This window comes from Podarcis pityusensis (genome assembly GCF_964106645.2).
Source record: "Podarcis pityusensis genome assembly, chromosome: 6".
Classification (NCBI taxonomy): Eukaryota; Metazoa; Chordata; class Lepidosauria; order Squamata; family Lacertidae; genus Podarcis; species Podarcis pityusensis.
Genome location: NC_138030.1, coordinates 50,109,491 through 50,121,890, shown reverse-complemented (window position 1 = coordinate 50,121,890; position 12,400 = coordinate 50,109,491). Strand labels below are relative to the sequence as shown.

General features: G+C 45.8%; 1 protein-coding gene and 1 long non-coding RNA gene across 19 annotated transcripts in view; one reads left to right on the top strand and one right to left on the bottom strand.

The window, feature by feature from the left end:
- The window catches only part of LOC308479126, a 42,984-nt gene extending 41,175 nt beyond the window's left edge, over positions 1–1,809 (top strand). For 6 of the 7 annotated variants that reach the window (XR_013987468.1, XR_013987469.1, XR_013987471.1 and 3 more), the window contains one exon: positions 923–1,809. This is a non-coding gene — a long non-coding RNA (uncharacterized lncRNA). The remainder of the gene's footprint in view (positions 1–922) is intronic. The other variant, XR_013987470.1, reaches the window with a different exon arrangement.
- The window catches only part of PTPRF (protein tyrosine phosphatase receptor type F), a 479,704-nt gene that overhangs the window by 16,764 nt on the left and 450,540 nt on the right, over positions 1–12,400 (bottom strand). For all 12 annotated transcript variants that reach the window (XM_081009323.1, XM_081009319.1, XM_081009325.1 and 9 more), the window contains 2 exons: positions 5,168–5,291; positions 3,360–3,535 (listed from right to left, as the gene is read on the bottom strand). In XM_081009323.1, coding sequence (XP_080865449.1) covers positions 3,360–3,535; positions 5,168–5,291 — 300 coding nt within the window. The remainder of the gene's footprint in view (positions 1–3,359; positions 3,536–5,167; positions 5,292–12,400) is intronic.

The following is a 12,400-nucleotide window of genomic DNA, read 5'->3' as shown; positions in this document are numbered from 1 at the left end:
TTAGGATATTTCGCATAGCGAAATATGCTCTCCTGAGTGCATCTTTCGCTATGTGAACTCTGCTGATAGAGCGTGCATCAGCTCTGGAATGTGGCAAGCTATTTCTGGAGCTCGTGTCGCTAATTGCTGATACTGTATATCATATCTGTGACTGGTAGTAAGGCAGGCTTTTAAAGAGTAGTGGTATGAACTCAGTTCAGTGCAGAGGAACAAGTGTGTCAGTGAATCTTCCCCACCCACCATACTTGACTGGATGGTATGCTAACTCAATGAAGTATGTCACCTTGAGGGTACTACTGCATCCTCCATTTCATAGGAAGTAATTAGGAGGGGGAGGAGGGGAAGTGTGCTACTAGGAGATAATGTGCATCTCAACAAGCAGCAAGGCAGGAGAGAGACAAGTGCCCAAAGGGCCTTACAGAACATGTTATCTTGGAGAAACACACTCTGTGGAGCATCTTCTGATAGCTGGACAGCCCCAAAACAAAGCAAATTGGACTTTGGATATTCATTTATTCTGACACACAAAAAAGGGTCATTTCATGTTTACCTTAAATGCAAGCACTATTCTAAAACTGAAAAGCCTGTATTGGAGTTCCATGGCCCAGTTAATAACCACAGACAAATACTGTGTCTGCTGCTTAAATGCAAGCACATGGAGGCACGTCTACTTGGCAAACTGTGCAAACTAACTCCCAACCTATTCTCGCAATTTTTGCTCTCTCAAGACAAACGTGAAGGAGAAGAATTGCATTGGAGTGGTGGTGGGGAACTGCTTCATGCACAAAGTTGCTTGGCACACAAAGTTGCCACCACTTTGGTATGTTTGCAGCAGCCATTACCTGCCCCAGAAAACTAGGTTAGCTTTAAGTTCATAAACACTTTCAGAACCAATCTATTCCCTACCTCTGCTTTTTTCTAGAATGAACACAGTGCAACAGCCCCCTGTCCTCCTCTTCCCTATTGTATCTGTTTTATGTATATGGCAGTAATTGGGGTGACTGCATATCACTCTGGTTGCCCTCCCCACAAAAAAGGGACATTCTAGAACAGCAGCTGGTACAGAAAAGGACAAGAAAATACAACAGGTCAATAATCCTTGTGGAAAAAGGTTTTGAGGGTTATTTAGCTTTGGGGGGGAAACATTACTAAGGAGGGGCTGGATAGAGATCAAGAATGGTATAGGAAGAATGACAAGGAGAAATTTTCATAAACCTTGAGGCTATTCATTGAAATTAAAACGAATGGTTTTTTAGTTAAACAAACTTCGCTGCAGAATGCTGTTATGCAGCTAGAACAAATTGTTTTCAAATCAGGCTAGATAAAATATGGGAAGGAAAGAAACATAAATGGCCACTACGTCAGATGGTGGGAGAATAGCAACAGAGAACAGATTCTCATTTTCATTCCTACTTTGTAAAAATGTCTATTATATCTGGGGGTGGGGACAGTGTCAGGAAGTCAACTATATGGACCACTGGTCTGATCCAGCCTAGCATTTCTTATTAGGCACTGGCAAAGACTTAGCAACAGCTGTGCAAATCCACGACGAAGGAGGCTACTTTCACACTGCTGCCTGAATGCTTAAGGGGGCACGGGGAGATACACTGAACAGATACCCCCACACACACCATCCATCAATACCGACAAGCTTTTTCCACAAGAATCTGGGGTTGATTCCTTTTTGCCTAGGATGGAGCAAAGACTGGTCCCTATTGCACTCTCTGTAACTCAGTTCTGTTGTCCTCTTGTCACACAAAGCACTGGTGTTCTGCTTTCAGCAATAAAACTCAGCAAAGCAAGGAAGGATACATGCCTGCGTTTGTCTTTTCTTCCTCCACATACACCACCCCCCTTCATTCAGCTACTTCCCTCTCTCTGCAAATTCCCCATTTCCAATCTCCTGACTCAAGTCTATTTGACTAAAGAGACGAGTAAACCACAGTCCAAGTGCACATCTCCCTGCCCTGTGGTTGGCATGGAAACATAAAATATTCTGTGAGCATAAATGTTCACTACAAAAGATGGTACTTTCTGGGGAACCCTTCCCCCAAGGTTCTCCACACTGAAATCCATGTCTCTGAGAATATCTTTAAACACATGCATCTTAAGCTCAGTGACACCCAGGCAACTGGGAAGGGCACAGCTATATGGGGGTGAAAGAACCCTTCAGAAATCCCTGTGCACATTCAAAGAGTAAACATGGGGATAGGGATTGAAATCAGATCTCACTATTTGTTATGTCTGACCTCCATGTGTTGGAGGACACATCTGCACAATAGCCTATGCATGAAGAGCCTCCCCCGCCCCCTTTGCCAGCACATATCATACTAAAAAGCAACTCTCCATTTATGTGGTAGCTACATTCTGGGCCCCTGCATGCATACGTAAAATGGGGAGCAACTTGGAGAATCCTAGTGGCTTGCATGGAGACTCACCCTAGACCCACCAAAGAGGGTTTCCTTGCGAGCTGGAGGGGCAGTGGGGCTTTACTGAGTTGCTCAACCTCCCCGCCAAATAGCTGACGTGGGGTGGCACAGCCACTGTTGCTGCTTCCCTGTGCATCAGCTGAGCAAGCCCTGGTGCCCCTCCAGCTCACATTGAGGTCCTCTTTGGGCTCTGGGGAAAGTCTCCTCGTGAGCCAGGAGGACTGTCCAGGGAGCTCCTTATTTCCAGGTTCATCTTCTGGGTTCCCAGCACTGCTTGTACGTGTTGGTTGTGTGCAAATACATCAAACATAAATGAAGAATTGTTGCCTGTATAGAAACTTGTCCTCTAATGAATGGAAGTTGGGTCCAGCAAGGTGATGGGGACTTGCCACAATGGTTCCGATTCCTTCCTCCCACTTTGAATGCCTTTGAACATCTGCATTCTGCATTTGAGCATAAGGCTGGAGAGGAGCTCCACAGCCCTGCCTCCCAAGCCACTGTTTCACACAGGAAGCCATGCTGAGTTTTTATTCTTTGTATGTAGCTCTATGGGATAAGATTCCCACCATGAAGCAAAAACTCCATCAGACTGTGAAACAGCCATAGAAATTACCATTCCCCCATGTCATATCACTCATTTAGGCCGTTGGAATCTGATAGAAAAAGTATTCAGTTATGGATTTCTAGAACTGGTCAAGGTGGGGAGGCTATGCTTGATGATCAGGTTGGCATTAAAATTCTAGTACCATATTTGTCTATAATGTTATATTCTATTTTCCTCAGAGGCCTGCACTTAGGACCCCTTGCCCCATGTCACAGTACCATATGAGGCTGCTACCAATCTCAGCTGCACTGCACACACATAATCAACATGCACCACATTTCTCTGACTTATCTCTGCCCAGAAGAGAAGATTGCACTTGTCCATACCCGAGACTTCTCCTCCAACCGGGTCATCATGACGATAGTTGCTGTGCGCTGTTCCCATACCATCCTCCAGAAGTCACTGAGTGTCTCTGGCAAAGGCCCTTGTGTAGCAATGTAGGCATTCTGCTTCCGGTAGCCATCAATGTAATTAGCATTGATGTAGTCACTTCCAGGAACACCTGCATGACAAAGGAAGAGGATGCACCTTCAGGGGGTTGAGAAGACAAGGGGGTAGCCAGAATCCTGGACCATGCTGGTAGTGGAAACAGACTGTACTACAGGGAATAGTTGTTAAGAGATGTGAAAGTGGTTGGGGAGAGGCTTCCTCTGATGTACTCTGGGGGTGGGGGACCTCTGGACTGGGGGCCAAACACAGCCCTCCAAACCTCTCCATCTGGTCCTTGCCATACACCCTCCCCAGGCATGCCCCTCACTGACCCTGCGCCACACTCTCTTTGAGTGTTTTTGCCTGGCTGGAATGTGTCATTGAACTCTGATAACGCCTTACACATGCCTGGGTGGTGGATACAAAGGGGTGTGTGTAACTAGTCAGCTGCACAAAAGGTAAAACATTAACATTTGCTGCTCTGCCATTTTTGCTTCAGCTGCCACCCAGTATTGGCATGTGTTCCCTGAAAGGTTGTCCAGGGGAGAATACAGCCTGTAGTCTGGAAATGCTCTCCACCCCTGGAGCACACTTTACTTCTGCCCAATTTTCACTGATAAAATGGGTTTTCCAGTTCTGAAACTGGACAAAACCCTGCAAACCTGTTTACCAGAGGTGAAAAGGAAGGAGTAAACCATGCAAGAGGCGGGGGGGGGGGCGGGGAGGAGCAAAGATCATTCAACCTTTCAAGAAAGCTTGCAGCATTTTACATTTTTTAGTTTAGAGAAAAGGAGAGTAAGAGGTGACATGATAGAAGTTTACAAAAGTATGCATGGTATGGAGAAAGGGGATAGAGAAGGTTTTCTTCTTGTCTCATAACACCAGAAGCTGCAGACATCCAATGAAGCTGAATGTTGGAAGATTCAGGACAGATGAAAGAAAGAAAGAACTTGTTCACAAAGCACATAGTTAAACTATGGAAATCTCTCCCCTAGGAGGTAGTGATGGCCACCAGCCTGATTGTTTTTAAACGATTAGACAAATTCATGGAGGAGAGGGCTATCAATGGCTACTAGACACAATGGCTATGCTCTGTCTCCACAGTTGGAAGCAGTAATGCTTCTGAATACCAGTTGCTGGAAACCACAGGAAGGGAAAGCTCTCTTGTGCTTGAATCCTGCCTGTGGACTTCCCGTAGGCATCTGGTTGGTCACTGTGAAACAGGATGCTGAACTAGATGGGCCATTGGCTGGATCCAGCAGGCTTTTCTTATGTTCTCTGAAGAAGCTATTGTCTGTCTTCAACCTTTATTAAGTAGCAGATTTGGAGGAGTACCAAGACCCAAGTGTACCTCCTTCCAACCATCAGTGCCTACAAAAGCTGCCCAGATGTGACTCTAGATTATGACTGCTGACAGAGACGGGCTGCTTGAGTTCTGTTTCCTTAAAAGTTTTTAGAATGGTAATGTGTTTAAAGGCTGATTTGCATGGGTTCTCAGAATGTGCTCAAGTGATTCAGTGAAAAAAACCAGTAAGGAAACCATGAACTCTTTGGGTCACTGAGTCCACTAGAATGATACCCTCTAAGTTATTCTGCCAGCTGGAACATGGTACAGTTACTTGACATCACATGAATTGGGGATTTGAACCTCAGGTCTGATGCACTGAGAATTTTGTTAGCATGAGGTGCTGCTAACAACACTTACCATCAATGGAGGTCAGAATGACACGTGAATGGTCATAGGCAATCACGTTTGCATAGCGGTTCTTTGGTTTGTTCACTTCCAGGTTGGAGTTCTCCCAGGTGAACTGCTGCCCGGGATCAATCGACTGCAACAAAGAAGAGGAGAAAAGGAGTGCTAAAACACAAGTTCTTTCTGTCTCTCTCAATTCATGGCACTATTACAAGCTTTCACACTTCTGTGTGCATGTATACCTTTCAACTCTGAAATAAACACCAGCCACCCTAGAATGTGAAACAGTATGGAAAGAAAGTTTCACATGCGAGATCTTGTGAATCAGCTTTCAGATTGATTTGCCATCGGCACATTCAGTCTGGGCAGACAAAAAAAAAGGGGGGGGGGGAAGCCTTGCCTATCTTGAAAGTCAACCCCCAAAACTGAATTGGCCCTTTACAATCAATGCAGCAATTAAATACTTTTTGCACTGTGTGAATTCTCTAAAAGTCAAAAGCAGTGATTCATCTTGAGTTGGTGAAAGTTGTCTCATGAGTAAATCCTCTGATGTGCAGCATCTCTGCAAATCTGGGCCCAGTGAAAAAATACAACTCCCAACTGTCTTAGAGGCATTATTGGGCAAAATACTGTAACATCTTTAAAAATAAGCTTGAGGACAGAAGCAAACATGTATAGTAGATATATTCTCTCTTAGGCATGAACAGTGTTGTTTGCATCTAGGATGAGTCTGTGTTGCTCCAGATGGCAGGATTAGAACCATTGTATGAAAATTGCATGGGACGCGGGTGGCGCTGTGGGTAAAACCTCAGTGCCTAGGGCTTGCCGATCGCATGGTCGGCGGTTCGAATCCCCGCGGTGGGGTGAGCTCCCGTCTTTCAGTCCCAGCTCCTGCCCACCTAGCAGTTCGAAAGCACCCCTAAGTGCAAGTAGATAAATAGGTACCGCTTTATAGCGGGAAGGTAAACGGCGTTTCCGTGTGCTGTGCTGGTGCCCGCTCACCAGAGCAGCTTCGTCACGCTGGCCACATGACCCGGAAGTGTCTCCAGACAGCGCTGGCCCCCGGCCTCTTAAGTGAGATGGGCGCACAACCCTAGAGTCGGACACGACTGGCCTGTACGGGCAGGGGTACCTTTACCTTTATGAAAATTGCAAGGGAGCATTTTTTGACCAAATATTAGGAGAAACTTGCTAATGGTAAGAACTGTTTTGACAGTGAACAGAGAGCCTTGGAAGGTGATGGGCTCTCCTTTGCTGGAGGTATTTCAGTAGGTCTGTCAGAAGTGCTGTAGTTTAATCATGCATTATAAATTGTGCATTCAGCAGGCTAGATGAGATGATCTCAAAGATCTCTTCCAACTCTATGATTCTAATGCAAGTCTCTCTTTCTCCTCTGCACACCAGTGAGGCATGATATGTAGGGAGGAAATGGTGTGTATATAATCAACCTTTTCCTTGCAACCTCTCCAGCTGCTTTCCCACCACTTGATGTGGCAAATAATCATCTGGGAATAAAGCATCTTGGAACGTGCTCTGTGGGTGAATTAAGAGTTAATAATTTATTCCAGTTGTTGTTTCAAACCTGCAAATTCCTTCCAACAGTACTCTGCAGCAAAGATACAACCACCCTGGTACCTAGACCCTTTTGCAGATCACCATATAAATTTGGCCTTTAAACCAGACCCAAATCCCTGAACGCTTAAGTCCTCTCTCCCCTTCTGCCACAGTGATATCTACTGTGTCAGGCTAACCAGAGCTACTAGTAAAAAGGGAGGTGTTTTTTTTACAGTAAGTCAAATGTGCAACCGCCAGAAAACTAAAGAGCAATGAAAGGAAGGAAAAACACAATCCAACCCTACATCGTCCTACAGAAGTACAGGACTGCAGAGTAAATGTTCCCTTCCTGCCTTCTATGGGAAACAGGTTGCGGAGAAGCACTCACGTGGAATTTAAATAGGAACTTTAGCAGTTGGTTCCTCTTACGTGGGCTCAGCCAGAGAAATCTCTCAGCTGGATCATACTCTATAATTCTATGTACAAGTTCCTTCATTTTTGAGTGGCTGAGAACTCACACCTGCATCTTCAACATGGGTTCATGGAGCAAATGCTGGAGAAGCTGTGCCCATCCAAGCATATGTATCCAATGCACTGGTCTGCTTTGATCAATGTTTTTGCCACAATTCTCAGTGTAGTTGGCAGGACTAGGTCGGCAACTACTGCCTGCTTTCCTGCAAAACTTAAAACACCTGATTGTGATATCCAGTTAACACTTGGCATGCGATCTGTTTCATGCCCGACATGGCAATTTAGGTAAGAGTCCTACATGATACAGACTGCAATGGACAGAGAGCTGCTTTTTCAGTTTCCCACAGGCACAGCATGGCAGACAAAACTGTCTGAGCAAAACCAGAGCAAGCACTTTATAGAATAGTAGAATGCACACGAGCAACAAAGTCAAAGCAGCTCAGTATAGGTAGTGTTGGCACTTCTCCTAGTCTGACTCCTCCCAACCATTGCTGGGAAGTTTCCTTGTCTAAGGGCTTTTCTCCCACTGCATTACAGGAGCAACAGGCTGAGGCAGTCATAAACAAAAATGCACATGGGCTGGTTCACTTGGAGGAATGACAGGTTTAAGTCCAAGAAATTGCACAGGCCTTTCAGGAAAACAGCATCCCATGTTAGGTTCAGTGGCAATGGGTATTCCTTTCAAAGAAGAGCAATGCAGCACATAAAAGAGATTTCCACTGTCTCAGCAGGGAGGATATGACATCACAGCACTGCTAATAGGTGGTTTGGGAAATGCAGGATGTAAATAGACGTTTCCAACAGGAACCCTATAATCTTCTATTATCAGAGTAATAAGCAGGCAGTGCAGTGCAAAGTGGCAGGAGTAGACACAGCCCAGCTCTCTGCAGCTCAAGGCTAGGGCTCAAGTCACACTAAGCACATGTCACACATAACAGAAACAAGCCAGGTTTCTGGTCCATAGCTACCTGGACCTGTCCATTTGGCACCCAGATGTCTTTTGTTTTCCCCTAGCAGAGAGGAATTCCATTTGTGTTTTTTGTAAACTATCCTCTCTCTGCAATAAATCAATGGTAGGGAAGCATTTTGTGTCTTGGCAGGATTTTTTTACAGCTCAAGACAGGCATAGCAAATATAGCCCATCCCAAGCCTAATATTATATTTCAGGCCACATTTCAATAAATATGGTAATATCCTCAGCAAACAAGTAGGAAGATGTCTCCTCTCCTCTCTCTCTCTCTCTCTCTCTCTCTCTCTCTCACACACACACACACACACACACACACACACCATTGCACTGGTAAGATACAAAGTGATGAATGGGCAACAGTGCACTTTCACAGGTGCATTTGGTGAGGACACAAGAGAGGGCCTTCTCGGTGGTTGTTCCAAGATTGTGGAAATCTCTTCCACAGTAGGTTAGGCTGCCCCCCACCCAGCTTTCCTTTAGCTGGCAGGCAAATACTTTTTTGTCTAGACAGGCCTTTGGTCATTTACTGGCTGCTGTGGCAGTGTATTCTGAGTGTTTTTGGTGCTCTTTTTAATATACTTATTTTTTTAAAAAATCTTATATTGCTTGTGTGCCTTTAAGCCACATTTGTTTTAATTCATTCTGTGAGCCATATGTGGTCCTATACTGGGATATAAAGTGGGCCACATCACTTTAGACTGATTAGAACCTCTGTGCAGAAAAGCCTCATTCAGAACCCTCCCGGAGGCCTTGCCCTAAGGGTAGAGTCTGAAGCACAAAACACACCTCTGCTCAGTCAGAGTCACACTGAGACGGCTGCAATGACATGGAAGATAAAGGCGAGGATGGCATAGCTTCACCCAATCCCCCAGAGTGTAGCATCAGCAGTACCACTACAGCAATTGTCTTGCTCTGCAATGCGGAGGTGAAAAATCTCCCATGTTCTATCACCAACGACCCCATAAGAGGGCAAACAGGTGAGAAAAGCAGCATCCACCTGGCAGTGAAGAAGTGCTAATTAAATACGCCTGCAAATGAGTGACTTGTTTAGAAGTGAAATGATTTAATTTAAACTCTGCTGATGAATTAATGTGCACCTGTTTCCCCCTTAATGGCGGGCAAATGAGTAAATAAGGCAGGGAAAGAGAGGTGCCCCAAATGCAGCTGAAACCCATCAAGCAGTTTTTTTCAGATGGGCCACACCAAGTAAAGGGCTCATCCCACTGTTACCTAACTCCTCTCCTCTGTCCACGGGCAAAACAGCTTTGCTGTACTGGGATGTGCACATTCACTCTTGCAATTTGGGCCCAACAAGAACCTCACATTACCCAGTCTAAGACAGCAACAGCAGCATGTATGTATGGGGTGGGATTTTTCAGGAAGGGAGGGACAGACACCAATTTGAATAAAGAGTTGTCAACATTTTTCCTGGAAGATTTTCTGTATGGCCAGCAGAAATTCAGCAGGTGAAGCTTTTCTTGGCAGGTCCAACGACTAATAATATTCCTTTTGTTAAAGGTGCAGGAGCACAGCTAGAGAAGAAGTTGGCAATGTCTCTACTTTTTTAGCAGGCTGGGATGATGCAAACCTTGCTAGCTACAAGGTTTGGTTCCAGCATGTTTGCTGTGCCCATCAAGAGGTTATGATTCCTAAACCCTGAACTCCAGGCAGTGCTCTAGCATAACCATAGCAAGCTAGTGCATTAGTGTACTACCAGTGTATTAATGATGGCAGCACCCATGTTAACACAGCCATTGACCAATACAAAGTCAAAAAAACTTCTTAAATGGGGAAAGAATGGCTTCTGAATCAATCACTGGCAATGTGTCAAATTGCAGAGTCACGTCTGTCACTGAAAAGAAAACTTCCAACTTCTAAGACATATTGCAGCACAGTAAGCAGATATGGCTGTGGGAACTTGCATGTAGTTTTGATGGGCCCAATGAATGCCTGGAAGGAAAGCAACTGGGGGAAACTGAGGAGCTCACCCTCCAGAAATCCCTCGCTGCCACAGGAGCTTGATGGCAGTGACTGAGTATGCAGTTGTGTACCTCCTGCTCCAATGATCTCTTCCCTTACTTGCACCCTGCTTGCTACAGGAGACAAGAGAGAAGGGTGAGCAAATTAATTAGCAGGGCAGGAGGTGTTGCTACTGCACACTTGCTGTCATACTTGCTTTGAGCTCTTAAAGTGACAGGCAGTCTCTTAGCAAACCCCAGTGGGATCTTTGTTCTGTGGTCAGATGGCCAAGGAGGATTTTGGAAGTGGGAGGCATGGCAGGATACTTGGAGAGGGGAAAGGAGATATAGTGAGGGACAAGCCATGCTGCTCTTTTCTAGCTGTAACCATCATCATGCAACTAAATATCTGCACCTTGCTAGAGTGTCTGATAGGTTCTAATGCTATGGCAGATGGTTGGAAAGGAAGAGTTGGAAAAGATGCAGCTCAGATGCTTGGAAGCATTTGCTAGTCTTTCATTATCATTTCAAGGGGCAACAATGAACATATTGCCTTAGCAGGTGGTAGCTAAGCAGAATCTGCAGGGCTTCTTCAGTAACTGACTTCTTTGTGGCTTCCCAAATAAGGAAGGGTGCATGGCAGTCTGTGAGTTGTAATTCTATCCAGCAGGATAGAATTAGGGGAAGGAAATGCTGAGTCCCAAAAATGCCTAGGTAGTAAAACCTACACAACTTTGGAGTGGAGCCCTTTGTTGAGCATTTTCAGCTCACCTGAACCTACACAACTTTGGAGTGGATGGCATCTTTCCAGTTGAATGGCCTCTTTTCGACAACTCCCACAGCCAAGCTGGTGCCAAATGTATTGCTCTGTTTTCCTTCGGACCACAACAGTGAGGCCAAGAGGGAGGTCTTGGCATCTGGGCAGCCCAGGACCCCCATAAACATTGCCCAGGCTTGCACTTCAGTGAAATCACTTTTATGCTGCAAATGCAGCAAAAACAACATGGAGACAGCAGTTACACGAGTTGTAAGCTCAACCTGATTGGCACAAGTGTAAGTTATGAGCTCTATGAGTTGTCTTGGTTGGTGGGAGAGATCACTGTATCTCACTGGGTGTCACTCAACAAGCAGACCAAACAACTGCACCAGGCAAAAAAGAAATAAGCTCTCTTTCACCTAGCAAGCTGGAACTTCAGGACTATGCGTCCTGGCTTGTCCACCGACCTGCTGCAGGTCAATAACTCCCAAAAGACAGCCAACATTGACTGTGAGCTGAAAATGCTCAACATTGCCGTTGCCAATCTACAGGAGACCAGACTCGCTTCAAATGGCTGCCTCAGAGAGAAGAACTTACACCTTCTTCTGGCAATGAGGGAACCCAGAAGATCCACGTATTTGTGGCACAGGCTTTGCAATGAGGAACTCCCATCTGCCTGCAATAGAACAGCTGAAAGAGGGCTCAGAATGCTTGCTTTCCCTCTGCTTTTCAACCACTTCCTGTCTGGTTAATGTCTTGAGCATCTACACTCCCACTATGTGCCCTGACATACAGATCAGGGACCAGTTCTACGAGGAACTAGACTCCTGTCTCAGACACGTCTGCACTGGCTAGGTCGTGTCCACAGAATGGAAGACAGCAGGGTCCCCAAGGACATCCTCTACGGGGAGCTGGCTTCAGTCACCAGGCCTGTTAGGAGACCAAGATGTCTGCAAACAAGACATGGAGGCTGACAACATAAACCCCACCGTGTGGGAATCCCTTGCAGATGACCGCAGTGCTTGGAGGCAGTCAGGTTGTCAGCAGTGAGCAGGGAGGAATGACTGCTGGACTTCTTCATCTGCCCCAGCTGCAACATCTCTCTCCCGTATCGGTCTCTACAGCCACAGCAGGTGCTATAACTGTCCTATGGTTTGACTACACTCTCAAAAATGCACTCCTCCATTGTCTCCCAAGACAGATGCATGCCAACACGTTACATGGCTGGTCAGTAAAGCTAAAACTTGTTCCTCACCACCGTATAACATTCCAGTAAATGTATCTGTCAGAGCATGATGCTGCAATTGTTTCAAAGACCTGAATATATTTTGAACCCAAGAGAAGGGGCAACGTGGAAGCCTAGAAAGGATCATGAGCAGCAGCAGCAGCAGCAGCAGCAGCAGCAGCAGCACTAGACTTCTCACCTCATTGACAGATACAAGGAAAAGAGCTCTAGCTAATTCACTTACTGCACAACACACAGCATCTGCTTCCTATTTGCATGCGACCGTGCGGGGGGGGGGGGGAGGAGGAAG